This window comes from Fusarium subglutinans (genome assembly GCF_013396075.1).
Source record: "Fusarium subglutinans strain NRRL 66333 chromosome Unknown NRRL66333_c0000224, whole genome shotgun sequence".
Lineage (NCBI taxonomy): Eukaryota > Fungi > Ascomycota > Sordariomycetes > Hypocreales > Nectriaceae > Fusarium > Fusarium subglutinans.
Window position 1 is genome coordinate 4,967 of NW_023502287.1, and position 19,810 is coordinate 24,776.

The window sequence follows — 19,810 nt, forward strand, 5'->3', positions numbered from 1 at the left end:
CCTCGGTCGTTTGGCCTCTGCTACCCGAGCACCTTGATCGCAACATCACCACTAGAAGGAAAGAAGCAAGAATTAGCTCCTTTCATCCGAGATCGGCCGTCGCTGTCCGCTTTAATTACTGTTGCACTTTCCCATTCAAGATACCCGGAAGCATTTGATTGGAGAGGCACTGCTCTTCTTGGCAAACGGCCACCGCCGTGCCAGTTGACAGTGCCAGCGGCTGCGGGCAGTTGCAGTGATTCAAACTCAGCTTCGCGCGCACACTGTATCCGACATATCTCAGTCCAACAAAACCCTCCGTCTACACAGCACCAGCGCTCTCTATCTCACCATAATTGCACCCGAGCATGGAACCACAACTTGTACTGTTACCTGCTAACAAGCTCAAGCGTGAGAGGTCACGATCTCCCCGCAGACGATCCAGAAGCCCCGATAGGCCACATCGACGCCGCTCCTACTCTCCTCGCAGCCGATCAGGAAGTCGGGACGAATATCGACGAAACCGTGATCGCTCGCCCATGACTAGCACAGGTGCACCAGGTGGAGGACAAAGTGCTGGATACGGTGGACAGGCACCGCACCGATCTTACGAAGAAAGAGCCGTTGCTCGAGAACAAATGATGAATAATATTCGCGAAACCTCCCAGCAGGACCGCCGTGTCTACGTCGGCAATCTCTCGTACGATGTCAAGTGGCACCATCTCAAGGACTTCATGAGACAGGGTGAGGCTTTCAATGCCGCGGAATGCAGGTGGAACCGGGACTGACGAAATGGTATAGCTGGAGAGGTGCTCTTTGCCGACGTGCTCTTGCTTCCCAATGGAATGTCGAAGGTGGGCTTCATCGCATGATTTTCTTTTCCCTTGGTTGGCTTTCCTTTGTGGCTCTTCGTTCCCTTTTAGCATTTATGGATGGTTGGGTTGACGGGTGGGACGTTGTCCTTGGTTAATTGTAGGGATGCGGGTACGTCGATTTTCTCCACGAAGTCTATGTCGTTGCTAACCTATCCAGTATTGTGGAATATGCTACTCGGGAGCAAGCCCAAGCGGCTGTTGCCACGCTCAGCAACCAGAACCTCATGGGTCGTCTAGTCTACGTGCGTGAGGTAAGTCAAAAACTTCCGAGCTGGGCATAGGCATTATGCTGACAGAATCCGAAGGACCGAGAAGCCGAACCTCGATTCATCGGAGCAACTGGCGGAAACCGTGGCGGCTTCGGCGGCGGCGGCGGCGGCCAAGGTGGTGGTATGCCCGGTGGCTTCAACCCTGGATACGGCGGCGGCGCACCTGGTGGTGGTGCCGGAGGTGGCGGCCGTCAGATCTATGTGGCCAACGTTTGTTCAACCCCGACTTTTCTGTAAGTTGTGGATGTGTGTTGACATGCAATAGCTTCCTTTCAATGTTGGCTGGCAGGATTTGAAGGACTTGTTCCGTCAAGCAGGTATGTCTTGATTCTTCTCATTTTGAACACATGATTGGGCGGGTTTGGAGCTAATCGTTATATAGCCCGAAACGGCGCCGTGATTCGAGCTGATGTACATATCGGACCTGATGGTCGCCCTAAGGGTTCTGGCATTGTCGTCTTTGAGAGCCCAGATGATGCCCGCAACGCCATCCAGCAGTTCAATGGCTATGACTGGCAAGGTCGCGTTATTGAAGTCCGCGAGGACCGCTATGCCGGCAGCGGACCTGGCATGGGTTTCGGTGGCCGAGGTGGCTATGGCGGTGGTATGCGCGGAGGATTTGGAGGTGGGTTTGGAGGCCGTGGTGGTTTTGGCGGAGGGCGTGGAGGTTTCGGAGGCGGCTTTGGTCGTGGAGGCTTCGGTGGAGCTGCTCCTGGCGGCCCAGGTTTCGAGCCCCCTGCCAGCTCCGTCCCTCCCAACCCTTTCACTGACTTTGCTACCGCCGGCACTGAGAGGGGAGAAATCATCTACGTTCGCAACGTGAGACTATGTCATATTTCCTACCCATTTGTGCCTGTGCTAATCTTTTACAGTTACCTTGGTCGACCAGCAACGACGACCTGGTTGAGCTGTTCACTACCATCGGAAAGGTCGAGCAAGCTGAGATCCAGTACGAGCCTAGTGGTCGTTCTCGTGGTTCTGGCGTGGTTCGTTTCGATTCAGCCGAGACTGCGGAGACTGCCATTGCCAAGTTTCAAGGCTACCAGTATGGTGGCCGTCCTCTTAACCTGAGCTTCGTGAAGTATCTGAACCAGGGCGGAAACGACGCCATGGACACAGATCCCCACGGTGGATTAACCCAGGATCAGATCATGTAAGAGGAGGACGTCCATTTGCACTGAACTTGATGCAGCTATGTCACGGTCGACTATTGTCTTGGCGGCGGCGACCGTTTGCATCTACCCAACGCTTTTTATATCTGGTTGTTTTGTTATTTGGTACTTTTCGTTTTCCACATGAGCAGCAAAAGTTGGGGTTTATCAACGGTGGAATCTTAACTCACGGAAAGGGGGTCGAAGTCACTATCACCTTGGAGAATAAGTCGATGACTTAGTCTCTAATGAGCAGGGAGCGAGGGAGGATTTTATGATGGGCTTACCATACAGAACCGAATGACCCCACCGTTGACACCCAGATGACCGGTCAAACGCACGCGGTTATCAGCTATAGGGTTGCTCATTGTCAATGAAGGAAAAGATGGCTGTTGGCTTCCCAGGAAACAACAGGACTCTACTTAGAATGTATGTCGAGTAATCATCCGAAGGTTTTTAAGAACGATGGCAGGTGGTCTTGGTGAAGGGGAGCGTAGGACTGCAACGGATATGCGTAGCATCTTGGGGCATGAAAGTCCGCCGGCCGGGCAACGATATAAGTGAAGGTGAAGATGAAGGCAATGGTAAAGGTAAAGGTAAAACATAGTCACACAAAACTGCATGGTGAATGTAGGCGTTGGGGTGATTTGGTATAGTTAGCTCAAACGCACATGAGGACGATAATTACGGCCTGGGCTATGCTTTGGAAGCCCTGGCTCGGAGGTGTTGCGCTGCCGTAATGTTCGTTATCAGGGTCATATCGACTTGGAGTTGACATGTCCTCTTCCCAGCAGTAATACCTATGACCTAGAGAGGGATCGAGATCCAACGGCGAGGGTATGCATTTTCGGTTCCCAAGTCTACGGTCTCTTTGCCAATCTCGTTCTCTCAGTATGCAAGTCGACAATTGGAAAGTTTAGAATCAAGGGCAAAAGGTATTTGCTAGGCCCGGAACTTGGACAACAGTCAATATCTACCTAGGCAGGCCCCTGACGGTGAGTATTCGGAAGGTTGTTCAAGAATGAAGGTTGCCGAGACAAGCGGACTCGAAAAAATGAGAGGTCCGATAGTCTTCGGCCACCAGCATTGAAGCAAGATTTGATCAAAGGACATAAGCGTTTGTCTCACACGAGGGTGCGTGGACCTCTTGAGTTCGTTACCTAAGGTACCCTTGGTTTTCCAAGCCGGATCATGGACTTGCCGTAACCTAAGAGCTTCTTCGATCGACATGTGCCAAGCTCATAGTCTCTGCTCCTCAAAGCTCAAAGTGCTAGCCATTCTCCCGACTCTCCCTTGCCCAGTCCTACTAACTGCGCAATTACCCTTTGATCCAGATCGACATGTAGTCGACCAATAGCGGAAGTTGTTGTTTAAGCTTCGAAATAAGCTTGTCTTAGCGATCTTGCTGCGCCGGAAGCTGGCGCATCCGTGGTCTTACTCCTCATCGATGCCAAGACACCTTGGCAGCCTTACTTTTGACCCAGAGGAGAATAACGAGTACCGTAGGTACTCGGAGTAGGTTGAAGCTTCGCCAGATGCACTACCTAAGTTAGTAAGTACCAAGTCTGGGCTGACGGAGGTGGTCGTTTGCCATTTTTAACCAGTGCAGAGCTACACGGGAGCTGTGTCTACCACTGCATCTCGTATACGTAACCAGTTCAAGAAAGTATCTCCCATTGACCAGGTGGACCCGTTGTCGTGTGTTGTTTGGTAGATCAAGATCCTCTTGGCATCGCTTTGCCGTGTGGCTGTGTGACAGGTTAGCCCAACCCCAAGATGCTTGGTATGTCATCCCAACAAGTTCACTATGAGGTGTCGCTCAGGCACCTTGGAAAGAATACGGGCTTGGCTCATACGTTGTATGCTGTCGAATACCTCAGTGATATCTCCCTACGTCGTTTGATTACACTGGCGTATCTGGGCATCGACCTAGTCTACTTGGCGACTTGTTAGTTGGAATCCTTGGGTACCATCATGGATTAGAGACTTGCCCAGGGGGCCTCACGATACTACGAACATATTGTAATGAATGACGTTGTTACAATGCGCACAACCTAGGTGTTGTTGAGTTGTCATCGTATAGTGAAGTGTATATAAAACATCTACTCTCCTCGTTTGAAAGTCTTCATCAGTCTCATCAGTACTCACTTGCAGAGCAACTTTACACCCTAATCTCTAATATCATTCCTCTGTCCTACGTTTCCAGCCAAATCCACTGCAAACATGAAATTCTCTCTCCTTGCCGTTGCTCTCAGCACCTTCGCTGCTGCCTCGCCTACTCCTGACATGGAGCACGAGAAGCGCGTCCTTGGCCTCCTTAAGCCCAAGGGTGGTATCCCTTTCACTTTCACTTCTATCTGGGAAGTTCTTGCTACCCCTGATCAGGTTGTCGATGCAGACAACAAGTACACCGGCGGACTGAAGGGCAGCAAGGGCCTCTTCAAGTTTGGCATCAACTCGCACGAAGATGTCATCTGCTACAACATCACCTTGTATGGCTTCCGCGGTGACTACCAGTCTCCCGCCAACACTGCCACCCACATCCACGAGGCTGTCAAGGGCAAGTCGGGACCTCCACGGTAAGTTGATAGATAACGTGGACCTATACACAATTGGAGCTATGAAGCGCTGACTTGGTGTTAGCATTGCCTTCCCCAACCCCGTCGGCGACGAGAAGAGCCGCAACGCTGTCGGCTGTCTCCAGGGCCCATTCCGCACCGGTGTGATCCAGAACGGCCAAGACACTGGTGTCGGCTTCACTCTCAAGCAGATTGAGAAGAACCCCGAGAAATTCTTCGCCGACTCGCACTCCAGCCTTGCTGTTCCTGGCGCTTTCCGAGGACAGCTCAGCTCAGGCAAGGTGTGCTAAAAGGCTTAGCCCCTTTCCCACACTTTGCTTGGTATGTCTAACGCGCATACGCTTCTGACGGAATTGGATTGTAATGCAGCTCCGTGTAATATTTTACTCTTCCATTTGTAGCAATAATTCAAAGTCATGGTGGCTTGGAGACGTGTTTGGGCATTGCATAACATGATAATTCGTTAATCCATGATATAACCTTGACCTTTGGTGCTTGAGACCACAAAATTTAAACTGTAAAAAGAAAATCGTTTATGCTGCAGCCTTCTTCTTCTTTGCCTTGGCCTTCTTCTTGCTTCTGTCTCTAGGCTTCAAGGCTGTCATGCCAGCCTTGCAAACATCCGCATACCGCACGTAGAAAGCCTCCAGATCCTCGGGGTTGACGACTGTTGAAAGCTTAGCTTTCTTGGAGCGATCCTTCTTGCCCTTTCCATTCGTTGCCCTGATGATAAGGGGTAGAGGCTTGCCAGGGTGAATATCTGGAGAGGATTCCTCTTCTGAGAGACTGGGGATGTCTTGACCGTAGGTGACTAGGGTTTTTATTATTATTAGCGGGATGAGAGATGCGGTAGGCATCTGTACGTACGTCGCTTCTGGCTCAAGTAGATGGCGCCATGGTCGCTACCCTTGCGATGATTGAAGAGCTCACCCAACTTGGCGAAGAACTGTCATTATGTCAGAAACAAAGCTGCTAGACGATCGTCCGGGTCTCGCTTCGTATGAAGAAGGAAATGCAGACTCACCTCGTCATGGCTCATATGAGAGTCAGCCATAGTGATGGGTTATGAGACTGTCAAAAGTCGATGTATATTGAGAGATGAGTGTTACCCTACCAATTTTGAGGTTGACATGGTGCCCCGCCATCATGTCGGTCCAAGTGTGGCGTCCCAGGTTGTGGCTTACTTTCGGGCGGTGAGACCGGTACCTGAGCTTTAGTAGAGAGTTCACTGCTACCTACCTACCTAAGTAGGTACCTCTTACCGTAGTCTCTTGAGATTTGAAGGTTAGTATTTTCTGCCGGCAGAATATCTTTTCTTTTCTGCTCACCTTCGAACTAGTAAAGGAGGCTCAAAAGATCCAGTGTGTACAAATCTAATCTTAAAGGGGAACTCGCATAAATGATCTGATTCATATACAGTTCTCAGATCAATGTTGCGACAAGATTCCGAGAAGATATCGTCGGAATCGCAATACTCATCACTGACCGCCTGCCAAGTTAGGCACAACCACCATCAGAGATCCAGCATCGTTGCTTAAAATTCAGTCAACCTCAGGATTGTAACCCTGCTGCAACACGGCGTTTCCCTCCCACTACACTTCCGGCAAGATGACGTCCGCACCAGAGCTTCAACAGAAAATCTTCAAGCGGATGGGCTTGGATGTTCCAGAACCCAAACCACAGCGCAATGGACTCAGGAGATCGGGACAGCAGCTGTCAAGAAAAGAGCAACGAAAAGCGCAAAGGGTACAGAAGCGAACCCACGTCTACGCAAGAGCAACTCCACAGCGACCACAACATATCAATCATGCTCAGAGAAGACCAAACACAACGCAGACGAAGGAGCAGGCGAAGAAATCCCAGTCACGACCTTCAAAGCAGATTCGTAATGATGAAGATGATCTCGACCACGAGGATGAGGACGATGCTGGAGACATTTCATTGGACGAAGACGATGATTTGTACGACCTGATGGACGATGAAGAAGACGACAACGACGAGGATGAGGATGAGGATGAGGATGAGGAAGAAGACGAGGAAGAGGATGAGAAAAAGAAAAAGAACACAAAAGCAAAAAGTGGCAAGAAGGGTGTTTCGAAGGCCGTGCAGGAGAGACTTGCCCAGGACGACGCCGAGATTGAGGCCTTTGAGCGAAAACTAGGCCTCAAAAAGGGACGAAAATCACTACCTCAGTCTTTCAAGGAGGATGGCCTTGGCGATCTTCTAGGGGACCTTAGCGGCGAAGAAGACGTCAGCGATAACGGCAATGACAATAAAAAGAGGAAAAGTGAATATGACGATTGGCTGGCATCCAAGCGAAGAAAGGCAGTAGAACCTGCAGGCCGACAAAAGGTCCGCGACATGTCTGAAGATGAGGAAGGGGATGGTGATATGGGCTGGGACGACGAATCTGGAGGTGAAGACGAAGACATGGACCTCATGGATGAAGACGATGAAAATGGAGGTGACTTTGATGACGAGTCATTCGGCGGTTTCGACGACGACGACAACGATGTTGCAGACAACACACCAGCTCAACCGCGACAGAGAGAGAACCCCTATGTCGCGCCCACCACCGGAGTTGCGGTTGCGAAATACGTCCCTCCTTCATTACGCAGAGCCGCAAATTCAGAAGAGGAGCGCAAAAGTCGACTTAGGAAACAAGTTCAAGGTTTGATCAATCGTCTTACAGATGCCAACATCTTGTCCATTGTCAAGTCTGTGGAGGAGCTTTACCAAAACAATGCACGTGGTGATGTGACAGATGTTATCACGGATGCGATCATGGCTCAAATTTGCAAGCCGGAGAGCCTCCCTGATCAATTCTTTGTCCTCACCGGTGGATTTGCCGCTGCTATTTACCGGCTTATTGGGTCGAGCTTTGGTTCAGTATTGATCCGCCGCATCGTGGAAGATTTTGGCGGTCACTATGAGCAAGCGAGCGAGGAACAAAACGCCGAATCCGCTATTCAAAAGGAAGCTTCGAATATCCTGACACTGCTTTCACAACTTTACGTGTTTGAGGTTGTCACTTGCAAGATCATCTTTGATTACATGGAGAGACTTCTCAGCGACCTCAATGAGATCAACGTGGAACTTCTTCTGCGAATATGCCGCATGGCTGGCCGAATGTTGAAGCAGGATGACCAGCAAACGCTGAAGCACGTCTCTGGGGTCCTTAACCAGTCCGTCTCAAATGTGGGCTACAGTAATATCTCAGTTCGCACAAAGTTCATGGTTGAAACCATCACCGACCTCACCAAGGGCAAAAAGAAGGCCCGAGGCTTGGACTTTACTGTTGTCTCAGAACATGTACAACGCATGAAGAAGCGTCTCGGTGAGCTCAAGTCTCAGTCGCGACGGCTCGATGGCCTTGCTCCTATGGGCGTAGGCCTGGTCGACATTGAGGGAGCTGAGACACGAGGTAAATGGTGGTTGGTTGGTGCCAGTGTACCAACAACTCTCCTAGATAAAAGCAAAAAGGGGCATGTATCTGATGCTGAAATGAGCGATCATGAGGACATGGATATCGTTTTGCCTGATTACCCAAAGAAGGCTCGCGCTCAAGGTTTGAGTGGAACGGCCCAGATTGCAATTTTCACAGCATTGATGACGGCATCCAATTTCGAGCACGCCTACAGACAATTTGTCAACCTGCGGCTCAAGAAGGATGACCAATTGGCCCTCGCCACTGTCTTAGTGCAATGTGTAGGCAGCGAAATGCAATACAACCCCTACTACGCTCTTGTGGGAGGAAAGGCCTGTTTGAGTAACAGCCGAATCAGGTTTGCGATCCAAGATCGATTATGGAAGATCTTTAGGAGTCTAGGAGAATCCATGTTCGGCGAAGCCCCTGAGGAGGACGAGTCGGCTGATGCTGAGCGCATGAAAGATGAGAGACGAATCACCAATGTGGCCAAGTTCTATGCGGCACTTGTTGCGGATGGAACACTAAATATTGCCATCTTGAAGCCTCTAGAACTTCCTGAGGCGAACCACTGGACATCAATGTTTATCCAGCTACTCATCCTTGCTCTTCTGAAGGAATGTCGTGGCAAGAAGAAGGGCACAGAGGGAGATATGCTGGAGAAGATCTTTGGTGCTGCCCGAGACTTGCCAGGCTTAGCTGCCGGTATACATTGGATGCTACGGAAGAAGGTCCGGAAGACAAAATTGGTCAGCGCAAAGGAGTTGAAAAAGCTGGAGCGCGTTTGCGAGAAGGCGCAGATCATTGTGCGTCCAGCGGCGATAGAAGTGTAGGATATGGATAAGAGTCATAGATATCCAGGGAGGCGAGAATATTACAAAGTTCCGTGGCCTGGGTCAGTCCAGAGTTCAGACTCATGATGTTTATTTATTAGCAATCATCCATCTCGGCGAACCGGCGATGTACTCCGTGTATGAGCGGCTTTATCTAGCAGTGACGTCGGCATCCCGAGGGGCAATTGACGTCCGGCGACCGGGTAGGGACGGGACACGCCGGGTATTCGGAGGTGTAAGAGATGGGATAAGTTGTGGTTGGGGGCGACATCAGTCTTTGGGGAGAACCGTTTCGCCGTGCGTTGGGACGAAATGCCCGAATTACCAGACAAGACTTAGCGTGAACCACCACTGAAACCGGGAATGGATCCCAAAAGTTGGAGACATAATGCAATACCATTCGACGCCGGGACCGGAGATATATGTCCAGGGGCGGCGGTTTTCTCCAACAAGACCTAGCAAAAGCTTTACAGGGCACGCGGAGAGGAGGTGAGGGTGCTATAGGTGGCTCCCTCACCGAAGAAATGACCAATCATGTCAACGTGTCGGCTGACGTCCAGGAAAAAATTACTATACCTGATAAACGGCAGGCTTCTCTTTGCCGAAGCTCCCTGTAATGCATTACAGTGCTTTTTAGGTACCTTACTGGACTTGACCTGCCCTGTGCTTTTTAGACGGCGGGCGAGCTTTGTTGCGGCAACGCCTCAACCTCAACCTCGTTGACTTTTTCTACCTCATCCTCCCCCTTCCTCTCCACAATCCGCCTGTCCTCCATTGTCTTTCCCACACAACCCACATCATGCTTTCCAGTCGCTTAATATCACGAGCTGTTGCTCGCCCGGCTTTCCAGAAGTCTACGTACGTCAATATCACAATGCGCTTTGCGACGAATGGGTCCAGGAGAAGCTTGTTCAAGCCCGCTTCTGTTGGGACCAATCCGTTATCGAAGGAAAAATGGCTCGTCAACTAACAGTGTTTCTTCCCGCTCGATAGGCTCCCCAGCGTTGTCGCTTCCTCTTCGTTGTCGCGATTCAGCCGTGGATATGCCTCTTCAGCTGGTATGTTACCTCCGAGCTCGTCGGAACACCAGCCCGAACAACCCGCTGACCAGAATTTCTTACAGAGGAGAAGGATCTCGTTGTTATCGGTGGCGGCGTTGCTGGCTACGTCGCTGCTATCAAGGCTGGACAAGAGGGCATGAAGGTTGGTTTTATACGGATACGAATGCCATCAAGCGAACAGAATTGGCTGACCAGATCTTTTCATCTCATATAGGTTACCTGCATTGAGAAGCGTGGCTCCCTCGGCGGTACCTGCTTGAACGTCGGCTGCATCCCCTCAAAATCTCTCCTCAACAACTCGCACCTCTACCACCAGATTCTCCACGACACCAAGGCCCGTGGTATCGAGGTCGGCGAGGTCAAGCTTAATCTGGCCAACTTTATGAAGGCCAAGGAGACTTCCGTGAGCGGTCTCACCAAGGGTATCGAGTACCTCTTCAAGAAGAACGGCGTCGAGTACATCAAGGGTGCTGGTTCTTTCGTCAACGAGCATGAGATCAAGGTCGATCTCAACGAGGGCGGTGAGACCAGCGTTCGCGGCAAGAATATCCTTATTGCTACTGGTTCCGAGGCCACTCCTTTCCCCGGTCTTGAGATTGACGAGAAGCGCGTTATCACAAGCACTGGTGCTATCGCTCTTGAGCAGGTCCCTGAGACTATGACCGTCATTGGTGGTGGTATCATTGGCCTCGAGATGGCCTCCGTCTGGTCGCGACTTGGCTCCAAGGTCACTATTGTCGAGTTCCTGGGCCAGATTGGTGGCCCCGGTATGGACACTGAGATCGCCAAGAACACACAGAAGATCCTCAAGAAGCAGGGTCTCGAGTTCAAGCTCAACACCAAGGTTGTCAGTGGTGACAAGTCTGGCGACAAGGTCAAGCTTGAGGTTGACTCCGCCAAGGGTGGCAAGCCCGAATCTGTATGTGTATCAAGCCCAATTGTTTTACCTACAGTTCTAACAAGTATATCTAGATCGAGTCCGACGTCGTCCTTGTTGCCATTGGTCGACGACCTTACACCGGCGGCCTCGGCCTCGAGAACATTGGCCTCGAGGCTGACGACCGCGGCCGTGTCATCATTGACTCCGAGTACCGAACCAAGATCCCCCACATCCGATGTGTTGGTGATGTCACCTTCGGCCCTATGCTTGCCCACAAGGCTGAGGAGGAGGCCGTTGCCGTCGTCGAGTACATTAAGAAGGGTTACGGCCATGTCAACTATGGTGCCATTCCCTCCGTTATGTATACTCACCCTGAGGTCGCCTGGGTCGGCCAGAGCGAGCAGGACCTGAAGAACCAGAATATCCCTTACCGAGTCGGAACCTTCCCCTTCGTTGCCAACTCCCGAGCCAAGACCAACCAGGACACTGAGGGTATGGTCAAGATGCTCGCTGATCCCGAGACTGACCGCATTCTCGGTGTTCACATCATCGGCCCCAACGCTGGTGAGATGATCGCTGAGGGTACTCTGGCTCTCGAATATGGTGCTTCCAGTGAGGATATCGCCCGAACCTGCCACGCTCACCCCACACTTGCCGAGGCCTTCAAGGAGGCTGCCATGGCCACTCACGCGAAGGCCATTCACTTCTGAGCAATGCTTGAGAGAACATAATGAAAAAGATGACGCAGGGTCAAGAGGAGGCCTCGCCAGGATAGCGCGAACGGGATAGAGCCTGGGGTATTTGGACTCTGGGTTGTGTAAATTAGTAATAATTCTGTCTGTTTAAGCATGATGTATGGAAATCACACGGCAGGATGCGTTGCTTGATTATTTGCACTGCGTGGAAGCAGAATACAAATTCTATGATGAATAACTCATAGTCTATCTTTCGAATTGACTGGCCAATAAACCCTGGACAGATGGTTGGCTAGCGCTCCATTCAGATATTCAGATATTCAGATATCATTCTCATTTTCTCGAACCTGTTAGTTACTCGACGGAGTCGAATACGAATTCGAGAATACATATCGAATACTTTCAACTCACACAGGTCTTTCGAGAGACACTAGCCCCGAACCCGCTCATAGCGGTGGATACCTCCTAGATCTACAAGGTTGTTCAAGTCGAAAGGTTCTTGTGAGGGATTACACCAGATCAGCTCATTCTCAACCAGAAGCCAGCTATTGATCTGGCTAGCGTTAGGAATTTGAATATAGGTAGTTGATATTCCTCAAACCCGTTATTGTTATCGTCCTTTTCCGAGTTGTAGCTGGCAGTGAAAGCCTCAATTGACTTAAGCTGTTGTAAGTGATGGAGAATGCAAAGCATCTGAGCTCACCAATCGGCGAATACGGGGTCTCAGGAACCCGAAGAGCTTCACAATAAATAGCGGAAATACGGATGTCAGTTGTTGTCACTGATCAAAAGCAACGTGGTATTGGTGATCCATGGTGCTTTGCTCTGCATATCTCCACCTGGTTGGAGATCCTGTGTCTGGATTGAGTCGCCGCTGCCTGTAACTAATTTTGGTGCCTTTATTCAGGAGCAGACGAGACACTTGCGTATGCGGCGAGCCTTTTTGTGACGGTGATTACTGAAATCAGGGGCCTAGGAATGTACGAGATGGAAGCCTGTAAGTCAACGTTGACAAGGGACCTTGTGCCCTGGAGGCCGCTTTCCAACTGGTGGCGGGGTGAATCATTGCCTGTCTACCTGCCCCTCCGCTGTAACGGAGAGATTGAATCGAGCCACTTTGATAGAAAGTGAGGTGTGCTACCAGCTGCGCCGCTCCACCACTGCCGGTGCTAGGAAATGGCACGCACTTCGCTGAAGGAACTGATAAGATGCGGTGAATTGAGCTGCACATGATTCGACAGCAAGCTTAAACCGGCCCCTTTTTAGCTTACACATTTAAATCTTGGATACTCCCCCATTCATCCCTCGCTTGGAGACATCCAGCCCTGGACAATTCTGTTGTTTGGTGCAGCAGAGTCCTCCACATTCTTTCTGGCAGTTTTGTTGTCTGTTCTGCCTCAGCTCCAAACTGTCCTTCATCATGGCCCATAGCGCTATCGTTACAGGCCTGCCGCCTCTGGCAGGTAATGCGCCCGAGAAGACACCAAAGCTTATGACCAGGGACCGGATTGAAGCTTTGATTGCTGAAGGCAAGCATGTCGCTATATTCCATAACCAAGTCATCAAGATGGATGCTTGGATGCCCTATCACCCCGGAGGTGACAAGGCTATGCTTCATATGGTGGGCAAGGATGCTTCTGATGAAATCGATGCGTAGGCTACAAACAAACCCAGCCCCTACAAGGCCAATTCTAATCTGATGAATAGTCTACACTGTTTCGAGACACGCCAGAAAGTCCTGCGCTATCGCATTGGTCGAATTGAAGGAACTTGGGAGAACTTCCTGCCGCCTATCCAGGGAGGCGTTTACCGTACACACGAAGAAATCGAACGAGCTAACGCCGAAGGGGAATCCCACAAAGACCAGGACTCGAGCGCTCCGTCAACTCGTGTCCCATCACCAGTCTTCGACGAGGAAGAGACCGCCGGAGCTAGACAGCGAAAGACCAACAAGAAGGACAAAGCTCGAGCGCCCTCGATATCATCTGCTTCTAGCGTAGAAGAGCCAGATCTAGATGGCATGTCGTATCTTGATACCATTACTCGCCAACATATCAGCCTCGATCTCGACAAGTACCCTCCTCCCGACAAGGAAACACAAGCCAAGATCGTTGCCAAATATCGCGAGCTCCACCAGAAGGTCTACGACACAGGGCTTTACAACTGTAACTACAAGGCCTATGGAATCGAGTTCATTCGATACACTGCATTGGCGGTTGGGTCAGCTTTCTGCCTTCGTCATGAATGGTACGCTCTAAGCGCCTTTCTTCTGGGCGCTCTCTGGCATCAACTCTCATTTACGGTCCATGATGCTGGGCACATGGGTATTACCCATAGCTACCTCATTGATTCATGCATCGGAGCCCTGATCGCCGACTTTATGGGAGGCCTGTCGATAGGATGGTGGAAGCGCAGCCATAACGTGCACCACGTTATTACCAATGCGCCGGAGCACGACCCTGATATTGAGCACATGCCTCTCTTCGCCGTCTCCCATCGTCTCCTTGGCAGCTTGAGATCAACATACTACGAGAGAGTTATGGCCTATGATGCTGTGGCAAAGGTTCTGCTTAGAGTTCAGGCCTGGACTTACTACCCGTTACTTGCACTGGCTCGTTTCAACCTCTACCGACTCTCATGGGACCACCTCATCATGGGCCGAGGTCCAAAGAAGGGGCCTGGGTTGGTTATCTGGTGGCTCGAGATTATTGGGCAGTTTTTCTTCTGGACCTGGTTTGGCTATGGTCTGGTATACAACCTTCTCCCTGACAACTGGACCCGATTCTACTTTGTCATGATCAGCAACATCACCGCCTCGCCTCTTCATGTTCAGATTGTCCTGTCTCACTTTGCCATGAGCACAGTTGAGCTGGGGCCTCAGGAGTCGTTTCCGCAGAGACAGCTTCGAACCACTATGGACATCGATTGTCCTGAGTGGCTTGACTTCTTCCACGGTGGTCTTCAGTTCCAGGTCATTCACCATCTCTTCCCTCGCGTACCGCGCCATAATCTGCGTGCGACACAGAAGCTCGTCCAGGAGTTTTGTGACGAGGTCAACATCCCTTACGCGTTGTATGGGTTCGCCCATGGTAACCAGCAGGTTATTGGAAGGCTGGCAGAGGTTTCCCGACAGGCGGCGATCCTTGCTAAGTGCCAGCAGGCGATTCAGAACGGTGACCTTTCAGGCCATCACCATTAGACGAAACACGACCGACAGGCTGGCATTTTGCTGTACATATTTGTGCCAGTTTCTGCTTACAAAATCACCAAAAGTTTTGCTTGGATTAGACCGATGGGACCTATCATGCTAGATCGTTTGCGAGGCCTAATGATGACTTTATGAATATTTCTGTCTTACTTTCTCTTCTCGTCAATAATCGTGATATTGTCTTAGACATTGAGATGTATCACTACCACAAAGTGTAATTGTTGACTACCTTAGTAGGTTGGAAGCAAGCTCTGCTCTCTACAGGACAGTGTGCGGGCAAGTCTTGGTCTAGAAGCTCATAAGGTCCGGAGTTGTGAGACTTGAGTCTGGATAACAAACAACAAGTGCCTTGCGTGTGCAACGGATAGTACAACCCGTGAGCATCGAAGTTCTTGCTGGTCCATCTGGGGAATTGAGCTGGCTGGTTTAGGTATTGGAGTAACGTCTGGCTGTCTCCAGATGATAGTAGTTGTTTGGGCATCACAGGTTTGAGGTCTCTGATTAACCTCAGTAAGCCTTGTTCACATGGTGAGTTGCAAGCCGTAAGGTAGGTGGTGATGAGATGTGCCCTTAGCCTCGCCGAAGGAGTTCCCTTGAAGTTTAAAGGCTAGGTAGCATTGGGCAGATGAAGAACCGGGCTTACCTCCCATCACATGGGCCTAGTGGCGGTAGTAGTTGAGTGACGTCGAGTTGTCGCACGGGGGGTCATGATGAGGGGCAGAAAGTATAAAGCCTCGGGGCGTTTGATTCGTGGATACGTGCATATTTCATGAGAATGACATTCCCATCTTCATGCAGGTTGATATGATTATGCATGTTCTAGAATGGACTTGTTATTGACGCTGATTATGGTATAAGAGTAGGTACCTAGGTAGATATATATTGCTTTGGGATTCGATAGAGTTAGTGCAAGCCTCGTTCAGGCAGGCAACAAGCTGATAGACTAGAGTCAACAAGTGATAGAAAGTACTCTTGAAAGGGGTTTCTGCAATCAACAAACAAATGAAACTCAATGTAAGGTTCAGCAGGTTGAAAGACAATAGTAGACGCGTCCGAAGGCGTCCGTACGTCAGATCACGAGCACGGAGTACAAAGTCCTAAAAGGTGGGCGTCCCCCAAAAGTCGAGACTCGTGGGGCTACTCCTTCCCCGTCCAGGTTACCATACAGTGCGTGGATGGAAGCAAGATTCCCTGCTCCATCTCAAACAAGCCAACCACTTTGGAACTTAATTCCTACCTACGACAACAACTCCAAGCTTAAACCAAGCTCGACCTTACTTTTCTTTACCACTTCCGAGATACTCTTCGTTCGTTCTTGTTCTATCATCATTAGGTAATCTGTCACCCCTATCTGCTTCCACAGAGTGAGCAAGCAAGCTTCCTACCGCTATCTCGTCGCGCCTAGCGGACGATGTGAATGAGCTACAGCTATGGATGCCAACATCCAGCGTGCCCTTAATGATAAGCTCTACGACAAACGTAAGATCGGGGCTCTGGAGTAGGTATATTCATTATATTCTCAGCTATCTTCTTGATAGCGCTCTGCTTTCACCTTCACCCAGAGGTCACACCTCGGTCCGGAGACTTACTACCATTGCTTTCAAGCTTCATAGATGCAAATGCTGACTTTCCATACCATAGGCTTGAACGTGTAATTCGAGATCTCGTCAGTGTCAAGGACTATCAACGAGTTCATGATATCCTGGAGCAGCTGTGCAATGACTATGCGTACGCTGTTCATCAGCCTCATGCTAGAAATGGCGGTTTAATAGGCCTCGCTGCTGCCGCTATTGCCCTTGGTCCAGTACGTTTCAACCTACGACGTCTTATTTTTTCCAATGCTGGATGCCTTCGCAGAAGAGATCTAGTACCTCAGTCTACCCCAAGAGTCTACATCTAACTTACAAGCCAGGAACTACCCAGATATCTCGCCAAGATTGTCCCCCCTGTCCTGGCATGTTTCACCGACCAAGATGCAAGAGTAAGGTATTATGCTTGTGAGGCTATGTACAATATAGCCAAGGTTGCAAAGGGAGAAATATTGGTGTATTTTAATAGTATCTTTGATCAGCTTTGCAAGGTATGATTTTCCCTCCAGGCTTCATATCTGATAAATCAACCATACTAATATGCTGGGCTTTCCAGCTTGGCGCGGACTCGGAGCTGTCAGTCAAGAACGGAGCGGAACTGCTGGATCGACTCGTAAAAGACATTGTGTCTGAGTCTGCTGCTTCATACGTCTCTATTCTCGAGGCACCGCCAGAGTTTGATGGCGATGATAAGGTATCGCTAGGCGAGAACTCTCACTTGCCGACAGCGTTCTCCCTACCTCGATTCATCCCACTCCTGAAAGAGCGCATTTGGGTTATTAATCCTTTCACTCGGCAGTTCCTCGTGGGATGGATCACGTTGCTCGATTCTATACCCGACCTGGAGCTTGTCACATATCTCCCGGACTTCCTTGGAGGTCTGCTCAAGTTCCTATCCGACCAGAATTCGGACGTGAGGGTTGCCACACAAACCTGCTTGGATAAGTTTTTGAACGAGATCAAGCGCATTGCGCGTATAAAGAAGGGCATCTTGGAAAGCAAACGGTCTAAAGAAGGTGCCAAGCGGAAACGACAAGACTCGATCGATAGCGAATCGATAAACCCTGACTTTGCGGAAGGAGATGAGCTCGACTCAGACGCCGCACTCGATGACGATGACGATAGTGGAGAGGATTGGATTCCCGGACAAGATGTCGAGATAAATTACAAGGAGATTCTTCAGATACTTACTGCCACGCTCGATTCTCCGCTAGGTATGTTATCCCTGAAGTTCCTTGGACGACGGCTAATATGGCATCAGAGGAGGATTGCCTCCTCGAGTCACTAAGATGGGTTGTTGAATTTTTAGATATTTGTCCCGAAAAAGTCCTTCCCTTTACGCCCAAGATCCTCGCCCATATGCTTCCAGCTATGGCCAGCACCAAAGAAACCATTCATCAAGCAGCAACCCGGGTCAACACATGCCTGATGGACTACGTCGTTTCACTTTCTGACGACTCGGAATTGAGTCAACCGCCGCCTCCTGCTCAGCCGCCTCAACACCTCTCAACTTCTCGACTGCCAGTTCTCGGAGAAAAGGGGGCCGAGGGCAACAACAGCAACAGGGCATCCCTATCAAGCTCCAGAGACCTCGATCTCCGTAGTCCTACGCCTGCTCAAGGCCGCTCGATATCGACTCCCGCTGATATCAACATTACGCAGACACAAGCCGATCTGGACTACGCCGCCGCCGTCAACTCTCTGACTCTCCTCTTTCTCAACGACCATGAAGCGACCCGAGTGGCGGCCTTGACGTGGCTTATTATGCTACACAGGAAAGCCCCCCGAAAGGTCCTCGCTTTCAACGATGGCACGTTCCCAGCACTGTTGAAGACATTATCCGATCCCTCAGACGCCGTAGTTACTAAGGATCTTCAGCTTCTCTCACAAATCTCAAGGAATACAGAGGACGACTACTTTGCAAATTTCATGGTCAATCTCTTACAGCTCTTCTCAACAGATCGAAAACTGCTTGAAACTCGAGGGAACCTCATTATTCGGCAACTGTGTTTAAGCCTGAGCCCAGAGAGGATTTACAGGACGCTAGCAGACTGCATCGAGAAAGAGGAAGACGTCGAATTTGCAAGCATAATGGTGCAGAACCTCAACAACAACCTCATTACTGCTCCACAGCTAGCAGACGTTCGAAAAAGATTACGAAACCTTGAAACAAAGGTAAGGGGAACGCCTCCTAGGCTACAATTCAGGACAAGAATACTGACAACTTCAAGGATGGCCAAACGCTATTTGTGGCATTATTTCGATCATGGTGCTATAATGCTGTCGCCACCTTCTCACTTTGCTTGCTCGCCCAGGCCTACGAGCAAGCTTACAACTTGCTGCAGATCTTGTAAGCCCAGGCGCAACAGAATATGCTACTTAAACTGACACGCTTCAGCGGCGAATTGGACATGACAGTCAACATGCTCATTCAAGTAGATAAGCTAGTACAGCTTATTGAGTCACCCGTCTTCACTTGTAAGCGTAGTCTCCATCACCTACTTGCCGTACACGAACTAACAGCCCGTCCAGATTTACGACTACAGCTCCTGGAACCTGAGAAGTACCCATACTTATACAAGTGCATGTATGGTATCCTCATGCTTCTACCACAGTCCTCGGCATTTGCTGCGCTGAAGAACAGACTCAATAGCGTCAGCTCTATAGGCTATCTACATGCGGCACCTCGAACGTAAGTTGAATATTGCTTCATAGTGGGCGTGTTGGGCAAGGATTGTTTAGCTCTGAACTCCCAGCGGCATGTACCGGCTTTTGTGGCAAGCTAACATGCGGACAGGGCTCCTCCAGCTACAAGCAGCTCCAATTTTGACAGACCCAATCGACTCAAGAGCAGGGAAGATGGGAATATACGATGGGTTGAACTCCTGGAAAAGTTCCGAAGTGTGCAGGAACGAGCTAGACGTGCGCAGCGTCAAAACAACATGGACGGTGACGAAATACCACCAATGGGGGTCAGTGAACTCCGCATTGGCGATGGAGCGGTAGACGTCAAAGGCAAGGAGACACGGGGTGTCGGCTTGCAAACGATTCCCCAGAAAGAGCCAGCACCCGCTCCTCCAGTGCCGGCCAAAAGAATCGGGTTGGGTAGACAGTTTGGAAGATTGGGTGGCGCCGTGGCAGGTAAAGGGCGGCGAAATCCATAGCGACCGATTCCAGTTTGGTTATATAGGTATTGAGCGTCATTTGCCTGGTGTGTCGACTTGGTGCGGAAGTAGAGTTGACAGCGTTCAAGGTTCATTAATG

General features: G+C 50.3%; 7 protein-coding genes across 7 annotated transcripts; 6 read left to right on the forward strand and 1 right to left on the reverse strand.

The window, feature by feature from the left end:
- Positions 1 to 347: 347 nt before the first annotated feature.
- FSUBG_11587 (Gbp2p-like protein) lies at positions 348 to 2,280 on the forward strand (the record flags this gene model as incomplete). The annotated part of the gene is made up of 8 exons (XM_036676284.1): positions 348 to 723; positions 781 to 833; positions 956 to 963; positions 1,012 to 1,105; positions 1,160 to 1,333; positions 1,389 to 1,440; positions 1,506 to 1,942; positions 1,996 to 2,280. 8 exons carry the CDS (start codon positions 348 to 350, stop codon positions 2,278 to 2,280), a joined length of 1,479 nt encoding a protein of 492 aa, XP_036532911.1.
- Positions 2,281 to 4,497: 2,217 nt separating this feature from the next.
- On the forward strand, positions 4,498 to 5,143 carry FSUBG_11588 (CHRD superfamily; the record flags this gene model as incomplete). Its single annotated transcript, XM_036676285.1, has 2 exons — positions 4,498 to 4,853; positions 4,918 to 5,143. The coding sequence occupies 2 exons, from the start codon at positions 4,498 to 4,500 to the stop codon at positions 5,141 to 5,143; spliced, it is 582 nt and encodes a 193-aa protein (XP_036532912.1).
- Positions 5,144 to 5,386: 243 nt separating this feature from the next.
- On the reverse strand, positions 5,387 to 5,907 carry FSUBG_11589 (signal recognition particle subunit SRP14; the record flags this gene model as incomplete). The annotated part of the gene is made up of 3 exons (XM_036676286.1): positions 5,387 to 5,664; positions 5,721 to 5,799; positions 5,878 to 5,907. The coding sequence occupies 3 exons, from the start codon at positions 5,905 to 5,907 to the stop codon at positions 5,387 to 5,389; spliced, it is 387 nt and encodes a 128-aa protein (XP_036532913.1).
- Positions 5,908 to 6,461: 554 nt separating this feature from the next.
- Positions 6,462 to 9,113, forward strand: FSUBG_11590 (SGD1-like protein; the record flags this gene model as incomplete). The annotated part of the gene is made up of 1 exon (XM_036676288.1): positions 6,462 to 9,113. The coding sequence occupies one exon, from the start codon at positions 6,462 to 6,464 to the stop codon at positions 9,111 to 9,113; it is 2,652 nt and encodes an 883-aa protein (XP_036532914.1).
- A 799-nt stretch (positions 9,114 to 9,912) lies between these two features.
- Positions 9,913 to 11,764, forward strand: FSUBG_11591 (dihydrolipoyl dehydrogenase; the record flags this gene model as incomplete). Its single annotated transcript, XM_036676289.1, has 5 exons — positions 9,913 to 9,971; positions 10,107 to 10,171; positions 10,225 to 10,316; positions 10,389 to 11,093; positions 11,147 to 11,764. The coding sequence occupies 5 exons, from the start codon at positions 9,913 to 9,915 to the stop codon at positions 11,762 to 11,764; spliced, it is 1,539 nt and encodes a 512-aa protein (XP_036532915.1).
- Positions 11,765 to 13,169: 1,405 nt separating this feature from the next.
- On the forward strand, positions 13,170 to 14,948 carry FSUBG_11592 (delta 8-sphingolipid desaturase; the record flags this gene model as incomplete). The annotated part of the gene is made up of 2 exons (XM_036676290.1): positions 13,170 to 13,402; positions 13,457 to 14,948. The coding sequence occupies 2 exons, from the start codon at positions 13,170 to 13,172 to the stop codon at positions 14,946 to 14,948; spliced, it is 1,725 nt and encodes a 574-aa protein (XP_036532916.1).
- Positions 14,949 to 16,387: 1,439 nt separating this feature from the next.
- On the forward strand, positions 16,388 to 19,710 carry FSUBG_11593 (DNA repair and recombination RAD54 and RAD54; the record flags this gene model as incomplete). Its single annotated transcript, XM_036676291.1, has 9 exons — positions 16,388 to 16,455; positions 16,599 to 16,761; positions 16,870 to 16,938; positions 17,103 to 17,760; positions 17,808 to 18,721; positions 18,778 to 18,896; positions 18,945 to 19,024; positions 19,079 to 19,238; positions 19,344 to 19,710. The coding sequence occupies 9 exons, from the start codon at positions 16,388 to 16,390 to the stop codon at positions 19,708 to 19,710; spliced, it is 2,598 nt and encodes an 865-aa protein (XP_036532917.1).
- Positions 19,711 to 19,810: the final 100 nt, after the last annotated feature.